The sequence below is a fragment of the Anomaloglossus baeobatrachus genome (genome assembly GCF_048569485.1).
Source record: "Anomaloglossus baeobatrachus isolate aAnoBae1 chromosome 5 unlocalized genomic scaffold, aAnoBae1.hap1 SUPER_5_unloc_27, whole genome shotgun sequence".
Lineage (NCBI taxonomy): Eukaryota > Metazoa > Chordata > Amphibia > Anura > Aromobatidae > Anomaloglossus > Anomaloglossus baeobatrachus.
Window position 1 is genome coordinate 1,008,567 of NW_027441803.1, and position 22,415 is coordinate 1,030,981.

A 22,415-nucleotide genomic window follows, 5' to 3' on the forward strand; every position below is an offset into this window, starting at 1 on the left:
CTCTGATAGATACAAACGCCCCAACTATGAGAGGCCGGAAGTGAGGAAACCCGTCTGCCCTCAGTCCTCGGCCCCTTTCTGCCCTCGCTCCTCGGCCCCTTTCTGCCCTCGCTCCTCGGCCCCTTTCTGCCCTCGCTCCTCGGCCCCTTTCTGCCCCCACACAGTATAATGCTCCCCCAGAATGTTCTCATTATGTTTCCCCTTATTCTCTCCAGTAATTGTATTATTACAGCGGATTCTTTATGATGTTACATCGTCATCTTCTCTCCATTCAGGTCCCTACAATATCGGATCCTCTCAGTGGAGATCTTCTATAGAAGAGAATTCTCCTGATTGCCCCGTGAAGGATGGATATGGACAGGGACAAGATGGCGGAGAGGATATTACACCTCACCCTAGAGATCCTCTTCCGGCTTACTGGAGAGGTGAGAGATTCTGATGACGTCACATTACATCATTCTTATCTATGGGAATAACAGATGGACAGAACTGGAGAGGTGAGGACTCTGGAAATGTCTGGAGTGAGATTTATTACTGTGTCTCTCCATAACCAGGATTACACAGTAGTGAAGAAGACCTCTAGTGAGCGCTGTCAGGCCCCTGTGTCTGAGGGATGGGGAAGACCCCTGAGCCCAATCACGGGGCCTCCACCTCACCCCCCGATACATGAGGACATCAATGACCAGAAGATCCTAGAACTCACCTACAAGATGATTGAGCTGCTGACTGGAGAGGTGACACTGCTGGGAATGCTGGGACATTATACAGTAACGCTATGAAGGGATCGGGTGGTGACGGTATCATTGTATGTGACAGGTTCCTATAAGGTGTCAGGACGTCACCGTCTATTTCTCCATGGAGGAGTGGGAGTATTTAGAAGGACACAAAGATCTGTACAAGGACGTCATGATGGAGGTTCCCCAGCCCCTCACATCACCAGGTAATAGACAGGACTAAATACACACGGCCTATAATTATCTGTATGTAAGGAATGAATTCAGTCCCTGTATGTGTCTCCTCCAGCTCTATCCAGTAAGAGGACAACACCAGAGAGATGTCCCCGTCCTCTTCTCCCACAGGACTGTAAACAAGAAGATCCCGATGTTCCTCAGGATCATCAGGTAGATGGAGAGAAGGAGCCATGAAATCTCCCTATGATGTGTAGACGGCTGTGAAGGTCTTGTGCTCAGTCTTGTTTTATCCTCCAGTATTATATGTGTTATACTTGTGTAATGAGAGCGGTGGAGATGGCAGGATTAGAGCTGATCATAGATGGGACTTCTCCATCTGACTGTGACTTTTACAATATTTGTTTCAGGGGGAAGTTCTGCCCCATATTAATACTACAGAGACATATGTGAGGGGTGATGAGCGGAGTAAAGAGGAGATTCCTACAGATAACCGCCCAGGTGAGTAGTGACCACTAAATGCAGAGAAGTCACAGATTCTTCTCAGTCACCGGCTGTGGCTGCTTTATCGGTGGTGTAATTCGGCCATATCACAATCAAGTGGTCCCCATTCTACCTCTAAGCTGATGCGCTGAATCTGTCCCCATTACTTTGGGCATTGGAGGTCCTTCTGTTGGAGTTAGGGGTTGTGTATTCACAGCTGCCCAGATCTGTAAACTAGAAATCTAAACGACAGTGTAAGTAGAATGCGGACAAGTTAGAAAATCACTTGTAGAATATTATGATGGCCTGTAGGAAATATCGGAGGGTGATGATGCTGTTTCCTTCCTAGAATCCTGCCATCATATAAGATGAATCTACCTTCTCTGTATTTTGAGCTGCTGAATGTGATAATTTGGCCCCTACAACACCAGGTCCAGTCTTTTTGATCAAACTTTGCTTTTATGATGGACAACATTAAATGTCCAGTGAGATCCAAGTGTGAATTTCTCTACAATAGTTTCCCTTTATTTTGACTTTTCAATTTTCTTTAAAACCGACTAACTTCAACAAAACTGCAATAAACTGCAAAAAAAAGACCATTCCCCGTCTGCCGTGATCTATCCCTCAGCTGTGCATGGTTGATGGCTCTAATATATAGATAAGAGGCACGGAGCCACATCCTCTAATCACCCAGAGATGTGTCACCGCTCGTTACTAATTATTTTACTGATGAAGACGGATGAGTTTGATCATTTCAGTAGATTCATTATTGTCTATACCAGACAATATTATGTATTATTAATGTATTATTCACTACAGTAGTTAGCTCACAAAACAATATGATCTCCCCACCTCCCGCACCCAGTTTTTCTGTTCCTAACGAGGTGATCACTTTGGAACCTTCTTCTGATTCCAATGATTCTGAGATATTTGTTCTGTGACACATTGTACTTTATGTTTCTGGCAATTTTAGGTTGTAATTTTCAAACTTTAAAGTTTTATGCTCTTAAGATAGAAACCACACAAAATAGTTAATAAATAACATTTACCTTATTCCTTCTTTAGGGCGGCAGCATTTTTCAAACATTCCCTTTAATTTTTCCAACATCCTTTTTATTTTTTAGCTGCTAGAAGGCTTAAAAGTTTAGAAACAAGTGTTTATATGTTCAAATAAATCAACAAAACTTATTTTCCAGGTTGTTTCTCATGACCGCACCATAGGAGGTTGCTCCTCATATCCTCTATAGGGACAGGAAACACACGAGAGGTTAAAAGCCTCTCCCACCCTCACCCTCTCAGTATTTTTCCTGTCCCTATAACAGGAGCGACACAGGAGGTAGTGCAGCAGTGTGAGGCACCTACCTGGAGGCAGACTCGGGAGGATCGGGGGGTTCACCTTTCTCCTTCCTCCTGTAAAGTGGTCCGAGGCCTACACCTCTTCCAGGGAAGTCCTAACCCTGCCCCAGTAGAGCGGGACAATGCTCCTGGCGCCAGCCGCTTCCTTCGCATAAGGGCTGTTGGTGTCTTGCTATGATGGCCGCGACTGTGCTTATGGTGATGTGCAGTGCGTGCCTTCCACTCCAGAACGCACTTTGTGTGCTGTCATGATGGACTCCTGGAAATACAATTACCAGTAGGTGTAATTCCTGTTTTTTGGATAACAATTCACTTTTAAAATTACTTTCAGTGATCTAGATTTTAGAAAATTGCTCTCTTCATAGTATCAAACACCACATTCAGGAATTAACACAAAGTGGAATGCAAAAAAGCAATGTGGATTTTTCAATATAATTTTGGTTTGATCATAATTTTTTCATTTTCACAAAGGGTAACAGGAAACAAATGGAACTTACTAATTATTTTCCAATTTCTCCTGAATCTGACAATAGCCGATATTCGGCTGTACAGTACTGTCTGGGCACATGGCCGAGATCAGAAAGGAAAGAGTCGATTTAGTTTTTGGAACACAGATTTTGCAGTCAAAAACTAGTTTACAGGTAGAAAGTTACGATGGGAGTGTTTGTGGTCACCTGGCAGCTCAAGACATGGCAACCATGAACAGACTTGGACTATATAATAATATACTAATTTTTATTTCTATAGCGCCAACATATTCCACAGCGCTTTACTGTCTATTCGGCTTTTCAGATCCTAGTGACTACTTTGAACATCACCCTTTAACCACTATTCATGGATCTGGACTTACACAGGGACCCCTAGTCTGGGGCCACAGAGTTAGCTGCTGCTTGAGTGCGAGATGGCAAGAAGAATAGTCAGGTAGTCGGGTCAGAACCAGGAGGCAGAGAAAATAGAAAATCAGAAGATGTAAGAGTAGTCAGCAAACAGATCGGGAAGAGAACAGTAAACGGAGCATGTGAACACACAGGACTGAACCAGAGGAGAGCAAGGCTGTATCTGGCAGCTTCCAGCAATATACTTCCAGCTCTAGTAGGGTGTGGTGCTTTCCAATTGGCTGATGCAGAGAGCAGATTACCTCAGCTGGACTGCACACACTGCCAGACTGGATTGTACTACACATCCCAGCCACCCTAATCTTAGGGACTAGACAGAGCCTGCACCACCTGTAGCGTCAGGTTCTGACATCTCCATCACCAGCTCCACCGGCAGAATGAATAAGGCCGTGCCTGGTGACAGAAGCTGATGTCGCTAGAGCAGATCCCAGAGGAGATCTGGCACACCATTTGCACAAGCCCAGAACAGCAGAAAACCAGAGCAGAAGAAAGTGTCGTAAAGTAACTCCATTTTGGAAATTATAGCCCTCAGTGAATTTCTCCATAGTTGTAGTGATTAGAGTTGATCGAACCCACCAAAAACCGGGACCGGCGGATCACAGCCAGATTTTAAAAAGAGTCCGATCCGCTCCAGAATCCAGTGCCCATAAAAGTCAATGGGGACCAGAATTCGGAGATTAAAAATGTTTGTGGAGGGGATAGGTAGGTACAGTGCTGGCCCAAAGTATTGGCACCCCTGCAATTCTGTCAGATAATACTCAGTTTCTTCTTGAAAATGATTGCAATCACAAATTCTTTGGTATTATTATCTTCATTTCTTTTGCTTGCAATGAAAAAACACAAAAGAGAATGAAACAAAAATCAAATCATTGCTCATTTCACACAAAACTCCAAAAATGGGCCAGACAAAAGTATTGGCACCCTTAGCCTAAGGCGGGCTTTGCACACTACGACATCGCAGGTGCGATGTCGGTGGGGTCAAATTGAAAATGACGTACTTCCGGCATCGCATGCGACGTCGTAGTGTGTAAAGGCTCGATGATACGATTAACGAGCGCAAAAGCGTCGTAAACGTATCATCGGTGCAGTGTCGGCGTAATCCATGATTACGCTGACGCGACGGTCCGATGTTGTTCCTCGTTCCTGCGGCAGCACACATCGCTGTGTGTGAAGCCGCAGCAGCGAGGAACATCTCCTACCGGCGTCACTGCGGCTTCCGTAGGATATGCGGAAGGAAGGAGGTTATTTTCTTTGAATGCCTCTTTTTTTTCCTGTAAACTCTATGTTGATGGCTTTTCCCAAAAAGCTCTACTTTTGTCTCATCTGACCAGAGAACATTCTTCCAAAACGTTTTAGGCTTTCTCAGGTAAGTTTTGGCAAACTCCATCCTGGCTTTTTTATGTCTCAGGGTAAGAAGTGGGGTCTTCCTGGGTATCCTACCATACAGTCCCTTTTCATTCAGACGCTGACGGATAGTATGGGTTGACACTGTTGTACCCTCGGACTGCAGGGCAGTGTGAACTTGTTTGGATGTTAGTCGAGGTTCTTTATCCACCATCCGCACAATCTGGCGTGGAAATCTCTCGTCAATTTTTCTTTTCCTTCCACATCTAGGGAGGTTAGCCACAGTGCCATGGGCTTTAAACGTCTTGACACTGCGCACCGTAGACACAGGAACTTTCAGGTCTTTGGAGATGGACTTTTAGCCTTGAGATTGCTCATGTTTCCTCACAATTTGGATACTCAAGTCCTCAGACAGTTCTTTGGTCTTCTTTCTTTTCTCCATGCTCAATGTGGTACACACAAGGACACAGGACCGAGGTTCAGTCAACTTTAATCCATGTCAACTGGCTACAAGTGTGATTTAGTTATTGCCAACACCTGTTAGGTGCCACAGGTAAGTTACAGGTGCTGTTAATTACACAAATTAGAGAAGCATCACATGATTTTTTCAAACAGTGCCAATACTTTTGTCCACCCCCTTGTTATCTTTGGTGTTGAATTATATCCAATTTGGCTTTATGACGATTTTTTTTATTTTTTTCATTGAAGACAAATTAAATGAAGATAATAATACCAAAGAATTTATGATTGCAATCATTTTCAAGAAGAAACTGAGTATTATCTGACAGAATTGCAGGGGTGCCAATACTTTTGGCCAGCACTGTAGGAGCGAGCGTGGCATACTCAGAGTCGCTGTCATGGCGGCAAACTCCTTCCGGGTCATGTTTTTCCCTTCCGGAGCCAACAATTCAATATTCACTACTTTACCCACCCATCGGCGCGTGTAATTGGTTTCTGTTAGACATGCCCCCATCCTGAGTGGCAGCGTGTCAACTAACCGCGACCAATCACAGGTGCCAGGACAGCCAGTGGGCAGGGAAAGCAGTGTATCTCTCGCAAGTGTGACTTCGGCTTTTTTTTTTAAAATAAATAATTTAAAAAAAAAAAAAAAAGACGTGCAGTCCCCCTTAATTTCCATCCCCAGCCATATTAATGCCGGCTGGAGGCTGGTATGCTCAGCCCGCAGCAGCCCGGTATTGCCGCATATGTTATATGTGACAATCCCGGTACATTACCGGCCCTTTCTGGTGGTGTGATGCGGTGCCAATCGGGGTAATAGGAGGTTAACAGCAGCGCACAGCTGCTAGTAAGCCCTAGGTTGTGATGGCACGGGCGCCTATGAGTTACCAGCATCACAAACCTGTAAATGAATGTAAATAAACAAGACAGAGAAAAATCCTTTATTTGGCATAAAGTACAAAACGCACCACTTTATTAAGCCCAAACATCCTGCAGCTCCTGCGTAATCCACACATGGTTCGATGACGACACATCCAGCTCTGTTACATCTCACAGCTAGCAGCCGTAGAGAAGACTGCCAGCTCTGAGTGTAGCCTATTACTGAGCCGCAATGAGCGATGACTGCAGCAGAGACTGTTACAGGCTGTAGGGGCACGTCAACCTGGAACCAATCACAGATGAGAGGATGTCCGGTGGGCGTGGAAAACACGTAAAGATGTGTGTATGCAATGCACAGTACAATAAGTGAATGCGCGACCCGGAAGCAGTGTGCCGCCATTAAACCGAGTCTCGATAAGTATGAAACTCTCACTTATTTCTTCTTTTATTTTTACTTTACTTGCCGAATCTGGATCGTGCACCCAGAACTCCGGGCCTGGGTCCGGCACTCAGAGTGTTGAAACCGCGCGGATCCGGACTTTTACAGTCCGGATCCTCTCAGCCCTAGTAGTGACTATTTTGACTGACAGGCACTTTCCAGGAATTAGCACGCAGTGGATGTTGGAGAGTGAAAATTGCAGATACAGTATATCACAAAAGTTAGTACACCTCTCATGTTTTTGTAAATAATATATTTTCATGGGACAACACTGAAGATCTGACACTTACATGTAATGTACAGTGTCAGTGTGCAGCTTGTGTAACAATGTAAATTGCCATTACTGTCAAAAGTGCTGGCAACAAACATGAGTACCCCTAAGTGAAATGGCCACATTGTGCTCAAATTATGCTGGACTTCCGGCCGCTGAGAACGAGGCTTGGAATGGAGCGCATGTATTGCCTGTCAGGAAATGAGGAGGAGTTCCCTCCTCCGCTCCCCAACGTCCGGATGCTGTGGGTGTGTTTCTGAACGGAACACACACCGAGCAATGCAGGAAATGAAGTGACTAAATGATAAGGTAATCACCGTTATGGTGGATACTGTGGGCGTGTTTCCTAATGGAACGCACGCCGTGCAATCCAGGAAGTGAAGGGAGCTAATGGCGAGGCGATTGCAATTTTTAATGGAATTGATACCAGGTGAGATAAAACGGGCATGATTGGACTAGATGTAATGTTAACATTTATAAAAGACCCCATTTGAGAGACGTCAGGCTCTCTAATACTATGAGCAGATGATAGCTGGGTATAAGAACCTCATCTACAGTAAGCATTATGTCCCCTGAAGAGTCGTTTAAGACGAAATGCGTCGGGACGCTGATAGGGTCAATGTAGGGGTCCAGCATTACAGATCTAGCTGTGGACCGTCGTTGTTAGGTCGGGAGCTTGGGGTACCAGACAGCTCTTTTATTTTCTCCAGGAGGTCTTAGGGACAGCTACATTTGGAGAAAGGCCCTGGACCCAATTTCCTGGTGGAAGACTCTGTATACCCTGACCTAATAGGGCGCGGTGAGATCTGTCCTAGTCCTTGTATTGTATTATATACTGTCCCGTGTGTTTGACCGCTGTCAGCACCCTGTGGAAAATGTATATATTTATTTAGGTCTATTCTGTTGCTTTTGCTGTGTTTTTTTTTTTTTACCTAGGACCACTATCCAGTACTTGATAGCAAATGTAATAGTATTGTTTTCTGGTTTTTTTTTTTTTTCTTGTGTTTCTTTGTATGACTATATGTGGCTGTTGCAGAGGCCCCCATCTATGGGCCAGTATAGTGCCAGAGGTAATCTATAGGGCATTATTGCTATATGCTGGTCCAGCTAAATAGTTTGGGAACCCTGACCGCTTATTGAGTTTACGTAAATCCAAGCGAAGAAAGAATTTTCTTCCTTTTAAAATTTCTATATTAATAAAGATTAAAATTTTATGATGCTATTTGATTAATATTTATCTGATTTGGTAGTGCTGTTGCAACAAGCATATTTTATGAAAAAAATAACAGGTTTTATTCTTAACAGATGACTGTACCATGAGACCAGTGGGACGACTGACATCTTCAATTTATAAGTCAGATGACCTTGAGATCACACAGGATTCAACTAAAGTGAATGCCATTTTTCCAGATATCCCATCTTCCTTTCACAGCAAAGATCTATCATCTGAACCTATGAAACGGGTCCTCTCTTCTGAATCTTTCCAGACTACTAAAATAAATAAAAGTCACAAAAAAGGCAGTAGGAAACTAACTGCTCTTAAAGGAAAGAAGCCAATTTCACAATTAAAGAATGGAAATAGTTTTCCCCTTGAAACATCATTTGTTAAACATCAAACAATTCACACAGAGGAGAAGACATTTTCTTGTTCCAAATGTAAGAAATATTTTACTCAGAAATCAAACCTTCTAAAACATCAGAGAACTCACACACGGGAGAATCCATATTCATGTTCCGAATGTGGGAAATGTTTTAACCAGAAATCAGATCTTGTTAGACATCAAAGAACTCATACAGGGGAGAAGCCATTTTCATGTTCAGAATGTGTGAAATGTTTTACCCGGAAATCAAATCTTGTTATACATCAAAGAACTCATACAGGGGAGAAACAATTTTCATGTTCACAATGTGGGACATTTTTTATCAATGAATCAAATCTTGTTACACATCAAAGAACTCATATGGGGGAGAAGTCATTTTCATGTTCAGAATGTGGGAAATATTTTAACACCAAATCAAGTCTTATTACACATCACAGAACTCACACAGGTGAGAAGCCTTTTTCATGTTCAGAATGCGGGAAAAGTTTTAGCCAGAAAATAAGTCTTGTTAACCATGAGATAATTCATACTAGGGAGAAGTCATATTCATGTTCAGAATGTGGAAAATGTTTTAACCGGAAAACAAATCTTCTTACACATCAAAGTACTCATACAGGGGAAAAGTCATTTTCATGTTCAGAATGTGGAAAATGTTTTAACCGGAAAACAAATCTTCTTACACATCAAAGTACTCATACAGGGGAGAAGTCATTTTCATGTTCAGAATGTGGGAAATGTTTTAACCAAAAATCACATCTTGTTACACACCAGAGAACTCACACAGGGGAGAAGCCTTTTTTATGTTTAGAATGTGGGAAATGTTTTGCACATGAATCACACTTTGTTACACACCAGAGAACTCACACAGGGGAGAAGCCATATTCATGTTCAGAATGTGGGAAATGTTTTAACCGAAAATCACTTCTTGTTACACACCAGAGAACTCACACAGGGGAGAAGCCTTTTTCATGTTTAGAATGTGGGAAATGTTTTGCAGATGAATCACAATTTGTTACACACCAGAGAACTCACACAGGGGAGAAGCCATATTCATGTTCAGAATGTGGGAAATGTTTTAACCAGAAATCAGATCTTGTTAGACACCAGAGAACTCACACAGGGGAGAAGCCTTTTTCATGTTCAGAATGTGGGAAATGTTTTACCCAAAAATCGCAACTTGGTAAACACCACAGAATTCACACAGGGGAGAAATCCTTGCCATGTTCAGAATGAGGGAAATATTTTACAAACTAATGACTTCTTTTTAAATATCACAAAACTCACAAGGGCCATTATCATACCTAGAAGGTGAGAAATGTTTTACTTGAAAATTATAATTTGTTGACCACTAAGAAAAATTCACATGGGGAGAAACCATATATTTGGCAAGCAGGACAAGAAAACACAAAAGAGACAGTCAAAGTAAAGGCAAGTAAGTACATGAAAAGGAAAGCATGTTAGAAGTTACATTAGAGTCAAAATATATTCAGTTACTAATAGATGTCTGTTTTCTAAAAATCCAATAAAAAGCAATATTCCATGTGCACTGAACATTTCACATTGTTATATATTTATATAATCACTATATGGAGAAGCAGGGCTGCTATCAGGGTATTACTACTGTGACTCCTGTAGTGGGCCCGGTCAGCAGAAGCCAGGAGAGGAGCCCCGATGACAGCCCGGGCCCCTCCCGTTTCATTCATCTGCTCACCGGGCCCCAAGGGCAGGGGCCACCATTAGGGCAATGAGGAGGGCCCGGGCCGCTAATAGAGAGCTGCCACCTCTCTTCATGCTCTGCAGAGCAGGACAGGAAACGTACCGGACCACAATGGAGGCTGCAGGAGCTGAGAAGGTGAAGGACCTGTAAATTCAGGAACTTCCATGTCAGCTGACTAATCATGTGCCTGATCTCATGACAGGGAAAGTGACTGGAACTTCTGCAGCCTCCGTGCAGATCCCAGTGTCTCCTCTCCTGGTCTGCACCATCTGGAAATGCAAGATGAGGTAATGTGTGTGTGTGTGTGTGTGTACAGGCTGTGTGTAACATGGTGCTGCAGCCTGTGTGTGTGTGTGTGTGTGTGTGTGTGTACAGGCTGTGTGTAACATGGGGGTGCTGCAGCCTGTGTGTGTGTGTGTGTACAGGCTGTGTGTAACATGGGGGTGCTGCAGCCTGTGTGTGTGTGTGTACAGGCTGTGTGTAACATGGGGGTGCTGCAGCCTGTGTGTGTGTATATGTGTAAAGGCTGTGTGTAATATTAGGGTGCTGCAGCGTGTGTGTGTGTGTACAGGCTGTGTGTAACATGGTGCTGCAGCCTGTGTGTGTGTGTGTGTGTACAGGGTGTGTGTAACATGGGGGTGCTGCAGCCTGTGTATGTGGGTGTACAGGCTGTGTGTAACATGGGGGTGCTGCAGCCTGTGTGTGTGTGTGTGTACAGGCTGTGTGTAACATGGGGGTGCTGCAGCCTGTGTGTGTGTGTGTACAGGCTGTGTGTAACATGGGGGTGCTGCAGCCTGTGTGTGTGTGTATATGTGTAAAGGCAGTGTGTAATATTAGGGTGCTGCAGCGTGTGTGTGTGTGTGTGTGTGTACAGGCTGTGTGTAACATGGTGCTGCAGCCTGTGTGTGTGTGTGTACAGGGTGTGTGTAACATGGGGGTGCTGCAGCCTGTGTATGTGGGTGTACAGGCTGTGTGTAACATGGGGGTGCTGCAACCTGTGTGTGTGTGTATATGTGTACAGGCAGTGTCTAATATTAGGGTGCTGCAGTGCGTGTGTGTGTGTGTGTGTGTGTGTGTACAGGCTGTGTGTAACATGGGGGGGCTGCAGCCTATGTGTGTATATGTGTACAGGCTGTGTGTAACATGGGGGGGCTGCAGCCTATGTGTGTATATGTGTATAAAAAAAGAGAGAAAGACCTTGCATCACCTTGCACAGGTGCTCAGGAGAAAAGCGTCAATACAGAAAGGAATAACTCCGGCACACTGTATGTTTCCCAAAGAGAAAAAGATGGACACAAGAAAGTTGATTTCAAATCCTTTTCTTTTATTCAATGTGAAAAAGTGAAGAGGTGCTGTACAAAACAAAAGGTCCGCCAGGAACAACGTTTCGGCCAAGAGCCTTCCTCAGGTCAGACAGACTGGATGTAGTGTTATATACAATAAAACAAAACAAAAGGAAATCCATCAATATGAATATACGGATAATGTTGACATAATACCATAATACAGTACGAAATGCATAAGTGAATCCTGAGGAGGGAACAGCAGAGAATCAAAGGATCACAACATCAAGAATATCAAGAGGGAGTAAATCTAGACATGTAAAAAGGAAATATACCGCGTATTATGGGTGTATATGGGATAAATACGTGATGAAGGTGGTACGCGGTGTAACTAATAGGTGAGGCGTCAGAGGCAGGAGAGCTCACCTAGAATGGACAGGAATCACTGGAGATCAGCAAGCAGAATGTATATATGTGCTTAACACCTGCTGTGGAAAGGGATAGAAAAATAAGCCTGTGGGGTATCGCAGGATACAGTCTTAGAAAAGTAGATGCCGTATGAACGTACCACAAAGAGTATGCGTAATCACGAACAGCGTATAAGCTGTGACATGAAGGAACTGCACTTGTAGGGAAGTGGTAGTGTCATCACACAGTACTATAGGGAAAATGTTACAGTAGATGACATGAAAATGAAGTACATAATGATATGTCTTGAATACTGTGTGGAAGATACCTATTAGTCAGGGAAGGTTCAAATGATATCCGCACATATGGTCTGAACACGAGTCCCTGTGTGTTATAGTAGGAGACCGCACACGGAAAGGTAGGTTGTCTAGAGGCTGTAGAAATGAGACCTATATAAAGAGATATATATATAGAAAAAGAGTCATGTATACAAGAGTTGTAATTAGGAGGAAGATTCCAGGGACATAGACTGTAATGGGGATTATTTACCTCCAGTGACGTAAAAGATCTAGCACGATATGGCACTGTATATAGTATACGGGTCGTGGTTCATAGAGAGGTCGGGGGATCCTCCATATATGAAAGGGGAAATACATATCAAGTCATGGGTATAACTCAGGGTGTAGTAGGGTCTGGGATATGAAATACAAGGGAGATTTACCTGAGAGGTGATTTACCAGAACTCAGAGCCAGAAGGGGGCGCTGTAAGGTCCAGGAATAAATGGAAAGTCTAAGGGTGAGAAAATGGTGAGAGAAGGGATGAAAAGTGGGCTATACAAGTGTGGCGCCCTGGACTAGCCAGGTCGTCACAGGTACTACAACACAACACCCCCCACTCCGAGATAGGCACATCAGTCAGACACAAAATCCTTGTTGCCTCCCTCCAGGGGCTGATGTCCATGCCAGGTGGGGTGGAGCCAGGTGGTTGGCCCCACCCACTGAGGAGTTCACAGTCCTGGAGGCGGGAAAAGGAAGTCAGTGGAGTTTAGAGTTCAGTGAGTGAAGTTAGGAGAAGTGGTAGTAGAGGAGAAAACTGACTGTGTCCGGGTACGTGGCCCGGGCACCGATAGCAAGGTTGGCAGACGTTGGTGGCCGTCTGCAGGAGAGGCAGATCAACGCGGAACCGTAGGATCGGCGACGGTCGGTGGCTCGCCGGTACCGAACCGGGGAGCGAAGTGAAGCCAGCACAAACCAGCAGGGCCTGCGGACCCCGACCAGGCTTGGAGTCGCCGTTAAGCAGGTCAAATCCGTTAGTGACCGGAACCCCAGGGGTTTCCAAACAGCCAAGACCCGATTGAAGGCAACCGGCCAACCAGCACAAGGGAAATACAGCTACCGCCACAGCTAGAGTTCCCAGGGCCAGAGCCTGCGGGCAAAAGGGCTCCTCCGGCCCATATACACGCTGGGGAGCGGGTTACCGGTGGGAAGCCATCGGGACCGAAGACACACAAAAGGTGCAGGGAAAGGCAGCCATCACCAACCATCCAGGAGAAACCACAGCAGCCGGCTGCGGGACCCGTCCATCCAGCCGTTTGTTTTACCAGAGACTTTGCAACCATTTGTGGCTGAGTGAGTACACCCGTGCCATCCGGCACCGCGCTGCGCAGTCCAAGCAACCCTGCACCTTGCCCGACCCTGCCTCCCCGTCACCTCACCGGGCCCCGGGACCACCAATCCCCCTACCCACGGAGGGGAGAGAAACATCCCAGCTGCTCCCTGCCATCGCTCCCGGGATCCCCGTCAATAGCAGCGGTGGTGCCCCAACCTCACCACAAACCGTGGGTTGCATCACGGACCAAATCCCCCAAACCACATTACCCCCTTTCACTCACGGGCGAGAAGCGCCGCTCGAGTCCCTGGATCCGGCCCACTGCTCGAGCTACCGAGCAGCAGCAGCAGCTCCGGACCCAAGTGTGGTGAGCGCAGCGCCCTCCCCGCCCGTGACATAAGAGATAAAGGGACAGTTGTATCAACATCAGTTAATTGAAAATACCAGAAGCGTCTAGGGATTAGCTTATTAAAGGGTCCAGGGAATCTGGCTGTCAAAATCCAGGAAACTGGCAGGCTAAAAGTGAAAGGGATAAATGAGCATGCAGAGCATACAGTGACTCCTGATCACCCAGCCGAGTTACCTACCCTGTGCCTCTGGTGCAGTGTGTGCAGACCGCGTGTCCTGTGTGGTGCTGACAATGTGAGGAGTGGGTGTTTAAAGGAAGAACGGAGCCCTAAGCACAGTCATGGGCACATTGACCCATGACTCAGCTTTGGAGGACAAGCAAGAGGTTAAAAGCAGAGCAAGCTGGGCTGTGCTGGGGTTTGATACTTTAAGGGGAGGTAGTTTAGGGAGGTGTGGTCAGGAGATTTGTAGGAATGTATATAGGGTGAGGTAAAAGTGGTGGCCTGCAATCGGCACGTAGCCACCACTGCTGAAGGTACCTGTGCCCGTCCTCACCTTCTCTCATCACCTGGATCGGAGGATGTCTGCGCTGGAGGATCTTCAGGGACAGCGAGAGGAGCTGCCAGCAGGTCTGATGGAGCAGAGATCCAGGCACGGCTGCAAGAGATTGTGAGAGGACTGCCGGCAGGGGCTGATCCTGCTTCTACCCCTGCCCGGCCATCACGCAGGGCCAGGCTGCCAGAGTGCCTCTCCCCTGACGTCGCTCCGGGCCCCGGTGGCGCTGCAGGAGCCCCTACGGGGACCCTCCTCATCATGGCCTGTTCCCTCTGCACCTGTTCGCAGGCCTCGGTGTGGGAGGAATCCATAGAGGCGGCTGGGACCTGCGAAGTGGGCGGGGCCAGCAGTCGGTCATGGGACCGGGCCTCTTCCAGCTTCTAGCACCAGAGAAAAAGGCAACAATAAGATGGCGGCAGTTCCACCCGGCGATGCTCCAGTCGGTGGGGCTGCTTGGCTACGAGAGACCCATCACCTGCGGGACCTTGCGATGCTGGGGAGACAAGGCGGATACACGCTGGCCGTGGTTTCCTGGGATTCGGATTCCGGGACGCTGCCCACCGAGCTGTCAGCTCCCTAGTCGAGCTGGGTCTCAGCGGGTCAGGGCTCCCCGGTGGGCGACGCAGAGGATGAGATGCCGTGTCGGTTGGAGACGGGTCACCTGGATTCTGGAATGGCAGCTGGTCGGTGCTTCGTGCCGGCGCACCCTGGTAAGTAGGGCTTTATGTGTGTGTCGCGGGCGGAGGAGGGGACGCTGAGCTCTCCCACTGCTTGGGTCCGGCTGCCGCTGCGGCTGCGGCCTCTGCTGCTCGGTGGCTCGAGCGATGGGCCGGATCCCGGGGACTCGAGCGGCGCTCCTCGCCCGTGAGTGAAAAGGGGAATTGGTTTTGGGGATTTATTGTTGTCCGTGACGCCACCCACGGTTGTGGTGATTGTGTGGACACCACCGCTGCTCTGTATAGGGATCCCGGGAGCGGTGACAGGGAGCAGCAGAGTTGTTAGTTCTCCCCTCCGTGGGTAGGGGTTGGTTGTCCCGGGGCCCAGTGATGGGGGTGGAGGATGAGGGATGACAGGCCAGGTGCAGGGCCTGGTGAGGTGCAGGGTCGCGGGGGGCAGCGCTGTGCCGCACGGCACGGTGGTACTCACTCAGCCTGAGACGTTGACACAGTTCTCGGTAAAACACACGGCTGGAAAGACGGTTCCCATGGACGGCTGCTGTTGCTTTTCCCCGGTAGTTGGCGGTGACGGTCTCTGTCCCTGTACCTAGTGTAATTGTTGGTAGCGATGGATTCCCACCGGTTACCCGCTCCCCGACTTGGATATGGGCCGGAGGAGCCCCTCTTTTGCCCGCAGGTGCTGGCCCTGAGAAACTGGTGCCTTGGCGGTGGCGGTGTCTCTCTCCAACGGTTGGACTGTTGCCTTCAATTGGGACTTAGTTGTTGGGAGACCCAGAGGTCCCCTTCACTGACGGATTTGGCAAATTCACGGCGACTCCTAGCCTTGCCGAGATCCAATGGTGCTGGCTTCTCTTCGTATACCGTTCCGGTACCGCCGGGCCACCACCCGCCCACGGTCCTTTCGGCAACCTCCGATCAGCCTCTCCTGCAGACGGTCACCACCGTCTGCCAACCTTGCTGTCTCAGTCCGGGGCACACACCCGGACCAACTTCAGGCTTTCAACTGTCACTTTCTCTCCTCTCTCTTGCTCCTCTACCACTTCACTCCTAACTCTTCAACTCTCTCTGATCTGTTCTCAACTGCCTGGTTTTCCCGCCTCCAGGGCTGTGAACTCCTCGGTGGGCGGAGCCAACCGCCTGGCCCACCCCCTGGTGTGGACATCAGCCCCTGGAGGAAGGCAACAAGGATTTTTGGTTTAGCTTTGGTGTACCTATCCGGGGTGTAGGGTGTGGTGGTGTCATGACCTGTGACCCCTGGCTTGCCCAGGGCGTCACATGTGTCTTGTCCCTTTCTAATACAGCATAGTTTTGTTTACTGGGGGTGGATGTCAGTCGAGTTGTTGATGTATCGTGTGGGCGGAGTATGGGGGATGCGGGGGAGTACGGGATTTATGAGAAAAATTGAAGCAGACCAATAGGGGTTTATAATAATATTCATATGTGAGGCCGTATGGCACATTTTATAAAAATATTTTAGTGTAGGACTGCCTCAAATGAGATTTGCCGTGACGTGGCGAAGCAGCTCAAGAAATTGTAATTTTTTGCCAAAACTCTCAAAATTTTTATAATAAGTACAAGTTTGGAATTTTTAGTGCTGTAGTGCACATTTGGTGCTGGCTTTTTGTTTTTTCTTCATTGAATTGGTCGGTGGTTGACCTCCACCTTGCTATGCACCCCAATTTGGGATGTATTCCATCTGTCTAGATTTTGGCGGTTGGTGACTGTTCACATTAAGTCATCAGGCTTTGTCCACAGGCTATTTACTTCATGCAGCATTTGCTTGGACCTGTCCCGCCCACAGCCATGACTCAGTCATGGGTACGGGATTGAAATAGACCAGGTGAGTGCTGCTGAGAGCAGTTCTACTATTCATATGTGAGGCCGTATGGCACATTTTTATAAAAATATTTTAGTGTAGGACTGCCTCAAATGAGATTTGCCGTGACGTGGCGAGGCAGCTCAAGAAATTTCAACTTTTTGCCAAAAATCTCAAAATTTTTATAATAAGTACAGTTTGGAATGTTTAGTGCTGTAGTGCACATTTGGTGCTGGCTTTTTGTTTTTTCTTCGTTTATAATAATATGTAATATATATTCGTTTTTATAGCGCTGTTGGTTCTATGGCACTTTGCATGTAGTGGCGGCGCCATCCCCATTGGGGTTCGCAGCCTGGGGTCCCTATCTGTAATTTTTGCAGTTTACAGGGGTCGCCCGTCCCAGTTTGGGAACCCGAGGATGACTGAAAAAAGGGGTTGTTCAGTCTGAACATGGGGGATCACACGGTAGTGCACTCTTGGTGTGGTTGCAGACAGCGGAGGATAATGAGGGGGATCATATTCTGGATGACAGGGTGAAAATGGCGTGGCGTATGTGTGTTTTGAAGGACTGCTGGGGTACCCTGGCATGGGAAGGGATAATTTTGGAAGGAATATGTCGAGATTTTCTCCCTCCTTCCATGGGAGAGGTTTGTGTTGGGTATATACTGTATATAAAACTTAATATAAAGGAGGTCTGCAGTCAGCAGGGGGCGCACTTGGAGCTGGCTTCAAGGCAGAAGAGTGCTGGCAGTTCTATGCAAGTTCGGGGTAGTTGTTAGTTTCAGCACCAGTGTGCTGGGTAAGTCGATTCATCGCACTGGGCATCCTGGTCTTTGTTAAGAGGGGGGAGTCATAGTCAGGTGGGGATGCTTTACAGGGGGTGAGCCTGGCGAGGGCTCAAGAGATGGTCCATAACCTAAGTGCTTGGACTAGGAACAGGTGGTGTTGTTAGAGAACAGTTTTTGCTGGGGTTGTTTAGGATTCCTTCTCCGCCACTTATAGTTCTGTTCTATTTAGAATTTGGAGTCTGGCTTTTAACGCCCCCTGGTGGTGTGGCGTAGGGTTAGTCAAAAGGCAGTTTTCGGGGGACGCATGGCAGGTCCTTTCTTTTACCCCCCCCCCCCCCCCCACACACACACACACACACACACACACTTTGTTTCGGCGATTTGGTCATTCGCTGCCGGGGGGGGGAGCAAAAAGTAAAATTAAAAAAAAAAAAGAAAGGAACTTGAATAATTTGGATCAGTATGATTCGCCATTTCCTAAGGGGTGTTTTGGTTATGGCGGTATTAACCCTGCTCTTTACACTGTGGTGCATACAGTGGTTGACGTGTTTTGGACTGCGATAAATGCTATGGTACAGGGTCCATTTGTTAGCCAGGATGGACCGGCCCACCCTGACAGTCTGTGGTCGTTCGGTTGTTTTTGTGTCAGTGTTTATTTTAGGATAGGTTTTTTGCCCATGGGATATTCAGGTCCTGTGCGCTCAGTCTGAAGCATCTTGTCTTTTTTGGAATGGTAGTATGTAACCAGCTGGTGGATTTTGTGGGTGATCCACTACCCTGACAACTTGTGTTCATTGGACCTCCTGGGCCACACGTTTCGTTAGTTATTTCTGGCATCCATGGAGTGGGTAGCCAGCCGGTTGATGGGGCGGTTCTTTTGGCGCACAAGAAAAATAGAAGGTTGCTCAACTGGCATTAGCTTCTTAGGGATCACGATTGATACTGTGCGCTTAGAGCGTAGATTTACAAAAAAAAAAAAAAAGTGGTTATGCAGGTGTTGGAAAGTTTTCTGGAGATGTGCAATGGGCGGTCTTTGTTATTGAGGGAGGTGATTGAAACGTTTTGACCGCGAGCTTTTACGGATGTGGTGAGCCGTATTGGCTTTGGCTCGTATATTAGGGGCAATTGGTGAGCAGATGTTTGGCTGGATTGTTGTGGGGAATTGATTCACCAAGAAAGTTAGGTTGCCCAACTTTTTCCCATAATTGGGGCACAGACAATTCGGGGTGATAGTTTAGTAATCGGGATACATTTCCATGACAACAATATGTGGGCAGTCATGGTCATCAATTAAACTGATGGTGGCATCATCACCCATGGTTCGGTTTATGCGACATCTCATCTTGGGTGTTTTGACTTCATTTTCTGGGTAGGGGTATTCAGGTTTCTGAGGTTGGAGGTCTCCATCACGGATTCACTCGCGCACTAGCAGTGGGATAATTTTCGGTCTTTGGTGCCTGGGCGGAGTCCGAGGCTGCCATGGGATAGTGGAGTGTTGAGCTGGGTTCTGAACACAGGGCTCATTGTTTAGTTCGGTTCCTTTGTGATTGGGCCGTAGTTCACCCTATAATGCAGCGGGGAAGGGTGGGTCGCCTGGCAGCGACAATTTGTGGAGTCAATATCCCAAGAGGATTTAGTGTGAGTGTCACTGTGTTGGTAAATGGGGTTGCGCGGTAGGGCTGGTTGGTCCATCAAGTTATTATGTTGGGTATGGGTGGCGTTTTCAGAGATAAGTTTGGTGCGGCAGACATCATGAAAGATCTCCTGGTGTGTCAGGCCTTAAAAGGTTGCAGGAGGGGCTGACTTAAACGGATATACATAGGCCAGTTGCATTCAAGGACCTAAAGGAGATTACCTCCGGGCCACATTTTGATGTATTTTCACGGTTTGAGAAGGGTTGTTGGATTTGGCTTTTTCATGGGCCTCTTTTGGGGCCATGACCTCCGGGCTACATTTGGTGTATTTTCACGTTTTGAGAAGGGTTGTTGGCTTTTCATGGGCCTTTTTTGGGGCCATGAGGATTGGGGAACTGGTCACCATCTTTGGTAAGTGGACCAGACATTTGTGCCAGTGCGGGGGGAATTCCTGGCATTCAGTCGGGATTGTTGGGATCCAGATGCCAAAGATCGAATCAGACAATAAGGGCAGGCTGGTGAGGTTGGGGCTTGAGAGGTTTATTGCCTGGTGGATTGGGGGGCTCTTCAGGGTGGAGTCCCTGGGAGTCGGTGATGTTGGTAATTTTCCAGCAATAGTGGTGCCCCCGAGCTTGTGGTCGCGGCTGGGGGTAATGCTGGATGGTTTCAAGTATTTATGGCTTCCGCCAGGCTTTGGAGCTCCAAGAACCTCCTCACTTTTCATGTTGATTTATTGTATGTTTGTTATAATAAAGGCCGATTTGGCCATAATTAATCCAAAATGATTGTCTGTCGTTTGTGGAAGGGCATCCAGGTATGGGGTGGATGTGAACCCCGAAGGGGAGGTAAATTGAGGTACTAGGTGAAGCCTCTACAATACTGCAGTCATGTTAGTTTGTCTGTGCACAGCGACTGTCTGTGGTCTCCAGGACGTCTCCTGCTGCGGCTTCTTCTGCTCCTCGTCCCCGATCTTCCAACCCCTCTGCTAATGTCTGATTGTGACGATTCAAAGAGCAATAGAAAGCAGGTTAATATACCGCGCCAAACCACAGGAGTCCAGATGTTGTTAGTAAATCCCTTTTTCTTTATTTTCACAGGTCTACGCGTTTCAGGGACATATCCGTCCCCTTCCTCAGGACAATGTACAGAGAATACTATCTGATAGTATTGATAGTATTTTCTGTACATTGTCCTGAGGAAGGGGACGGATATGTCCCTGAAACGCGTAGACCTGTGTTAATAAAGAAAAGGGATTTACTAACAACATCTGGATTCCTGTGGTTTGGCGCGGATTTAAACCTGCATTTCTATTGCCTTTGAATCGTCTCTTCACCGCGGGACCGCTGCCTCCCACACCATCTCCTCGTGATTTACATGCTCAAAAGGGGTTGTGACTGGCACAGCCGCACCAGGTGAGTGTTCCTGCCAGCATTCACTCCCACGTGTTTTACCGGGTAAGACCCTATTTGCGCCTTATCTTTTCACAGCTATCTCAATGTCTGATTGTGGCTTCCTGTGCCGCACTTTATGAGCCCCTGACAACACTTATATATACAAATAAAAATGAGAACACCTCGTACACACGCGGCTCTGCTCCGTACACCTCGTACACACGCGGCTCTGCTCCGTACACCTCGTACACACGCGGCTCTGCTCCGTACACCTCGTACACACGCGGCTCTGCTCCGTACACCTCGTACACACACGCCTCCGCTCCGTACACCTCGTACACACACGGCTCTACTCCATACACCTCGTACACACACGGCTCCGCTCCGTACACCTCGTACACACACGGCTCCACTCCATACACCTCGTACACACACGGCTCCGCTCCGTACACCTCGTACACACACGGCTCCGCTCCGTACACCTCGTACACACGCGCCTCCGCTCCGTACACCTCGTACACACACGGCTCTACTCCATACACCTCGTACACACACGGCTCCGCTCCGTAAACACCTCGTACACACACGGCTCTGCTCCGTACACCTCGTACACACGCGGCTCCGCTCCGTACACCTCGTACACACGCAGCTGCGCTCCGTACACCTCATACACACGCGGCTCTGCTCCGTACACCTCGTACACACACGGCTCCGCTCCGTACACCTCGTACACACGCGGCTCCGCTCCGTACACCTCGTACACACGCGGCTCTGCTCCGTACACCTCGTACACACACGACTCTGCTCCGTACACCTCGTACACACACGGCTCCGCTCCGTACACCTCATATACACACATCTTTGCTCTGTACACCTCGTACACGCACGGCTCTGCTCCGTACACCTCGCACACACGCGGCTCTGCTCCGTACACCTCGCACACACGCGGCTCTGCTCCGTACACCTCGCACACACGCGGCTCTGCTCCGTACACCTCGCACACACGCGGCTCTGCTCCGTACACCTCGCACACACGCGGCTCTGCTCCGTACACCTCGCACACACGCGGCTCTGCTCCGTACACCTCGCACACACACGGCTCTGCTCCGTACACCTCGTACACACGCGGCTCTGCTCCGTACACCTCGTACACACGCGGCTCCGCTCCGTACACCTCGTACGCACGCGGCTCCGCTCCGTACACCTCGTACGCACGCGGCTCCGCTCCGTACACCTCGCACGCACGCGGCTCCGCTCCGTACACCTCGCACGCACGCGGCTCTGCTCCGTACACCTCGCACGCACGCGGCTCTGCTCCGTACACCTCGCACGCACGCGGCTCTGCTCCGTACACCTCGCACGCACGCGGCTCTGCTCCGTACACCTCGCACGCACACGGCTCTGCTCCGTACACCTCGCACGCACACGGCTCTGCTCCGTACACCTCGCACACACACGGCTCTGCTCCGTACACCTCGTACACACACGGCTCTGCTCCGTACACCTCGTACACACACGGCTCTGCTCCGTACACCTCGTACACACACGGCTCC

General features: G+C 48.1%; 1 protein-coding gene across 1 annotated transcript in view; it reads left to right on the top strand.

The window, feature by feature from the left end:
- Positions 1-402: 402 nt before the first annotated feature.
- Positions 403-22,415, top strand: part of LOC142259111 (uncharacterized) — a 44,768-nt gene continuing 22,755 nt past the window's right edge. The window contains 7 exon segments of the mRNA XM_075331623.1: positions 403-734; positions 817-940; positions 1,024-1,121; positions 1,319-1,409; positions 8,341-9,671; positions 9,673-9,944; positions 19,818-19,882. Coding sequence (XP_075187738.1) covers positions 480-734; positions 817-940; positions 1,024-1,121; positions 1,319-1,409; positions 8,341-9,671; positions 9,673-9,944; positions 19,818-19,882 — 2,236 coding nt within the window. The 5' untranslated portion in view covers positions 403-479.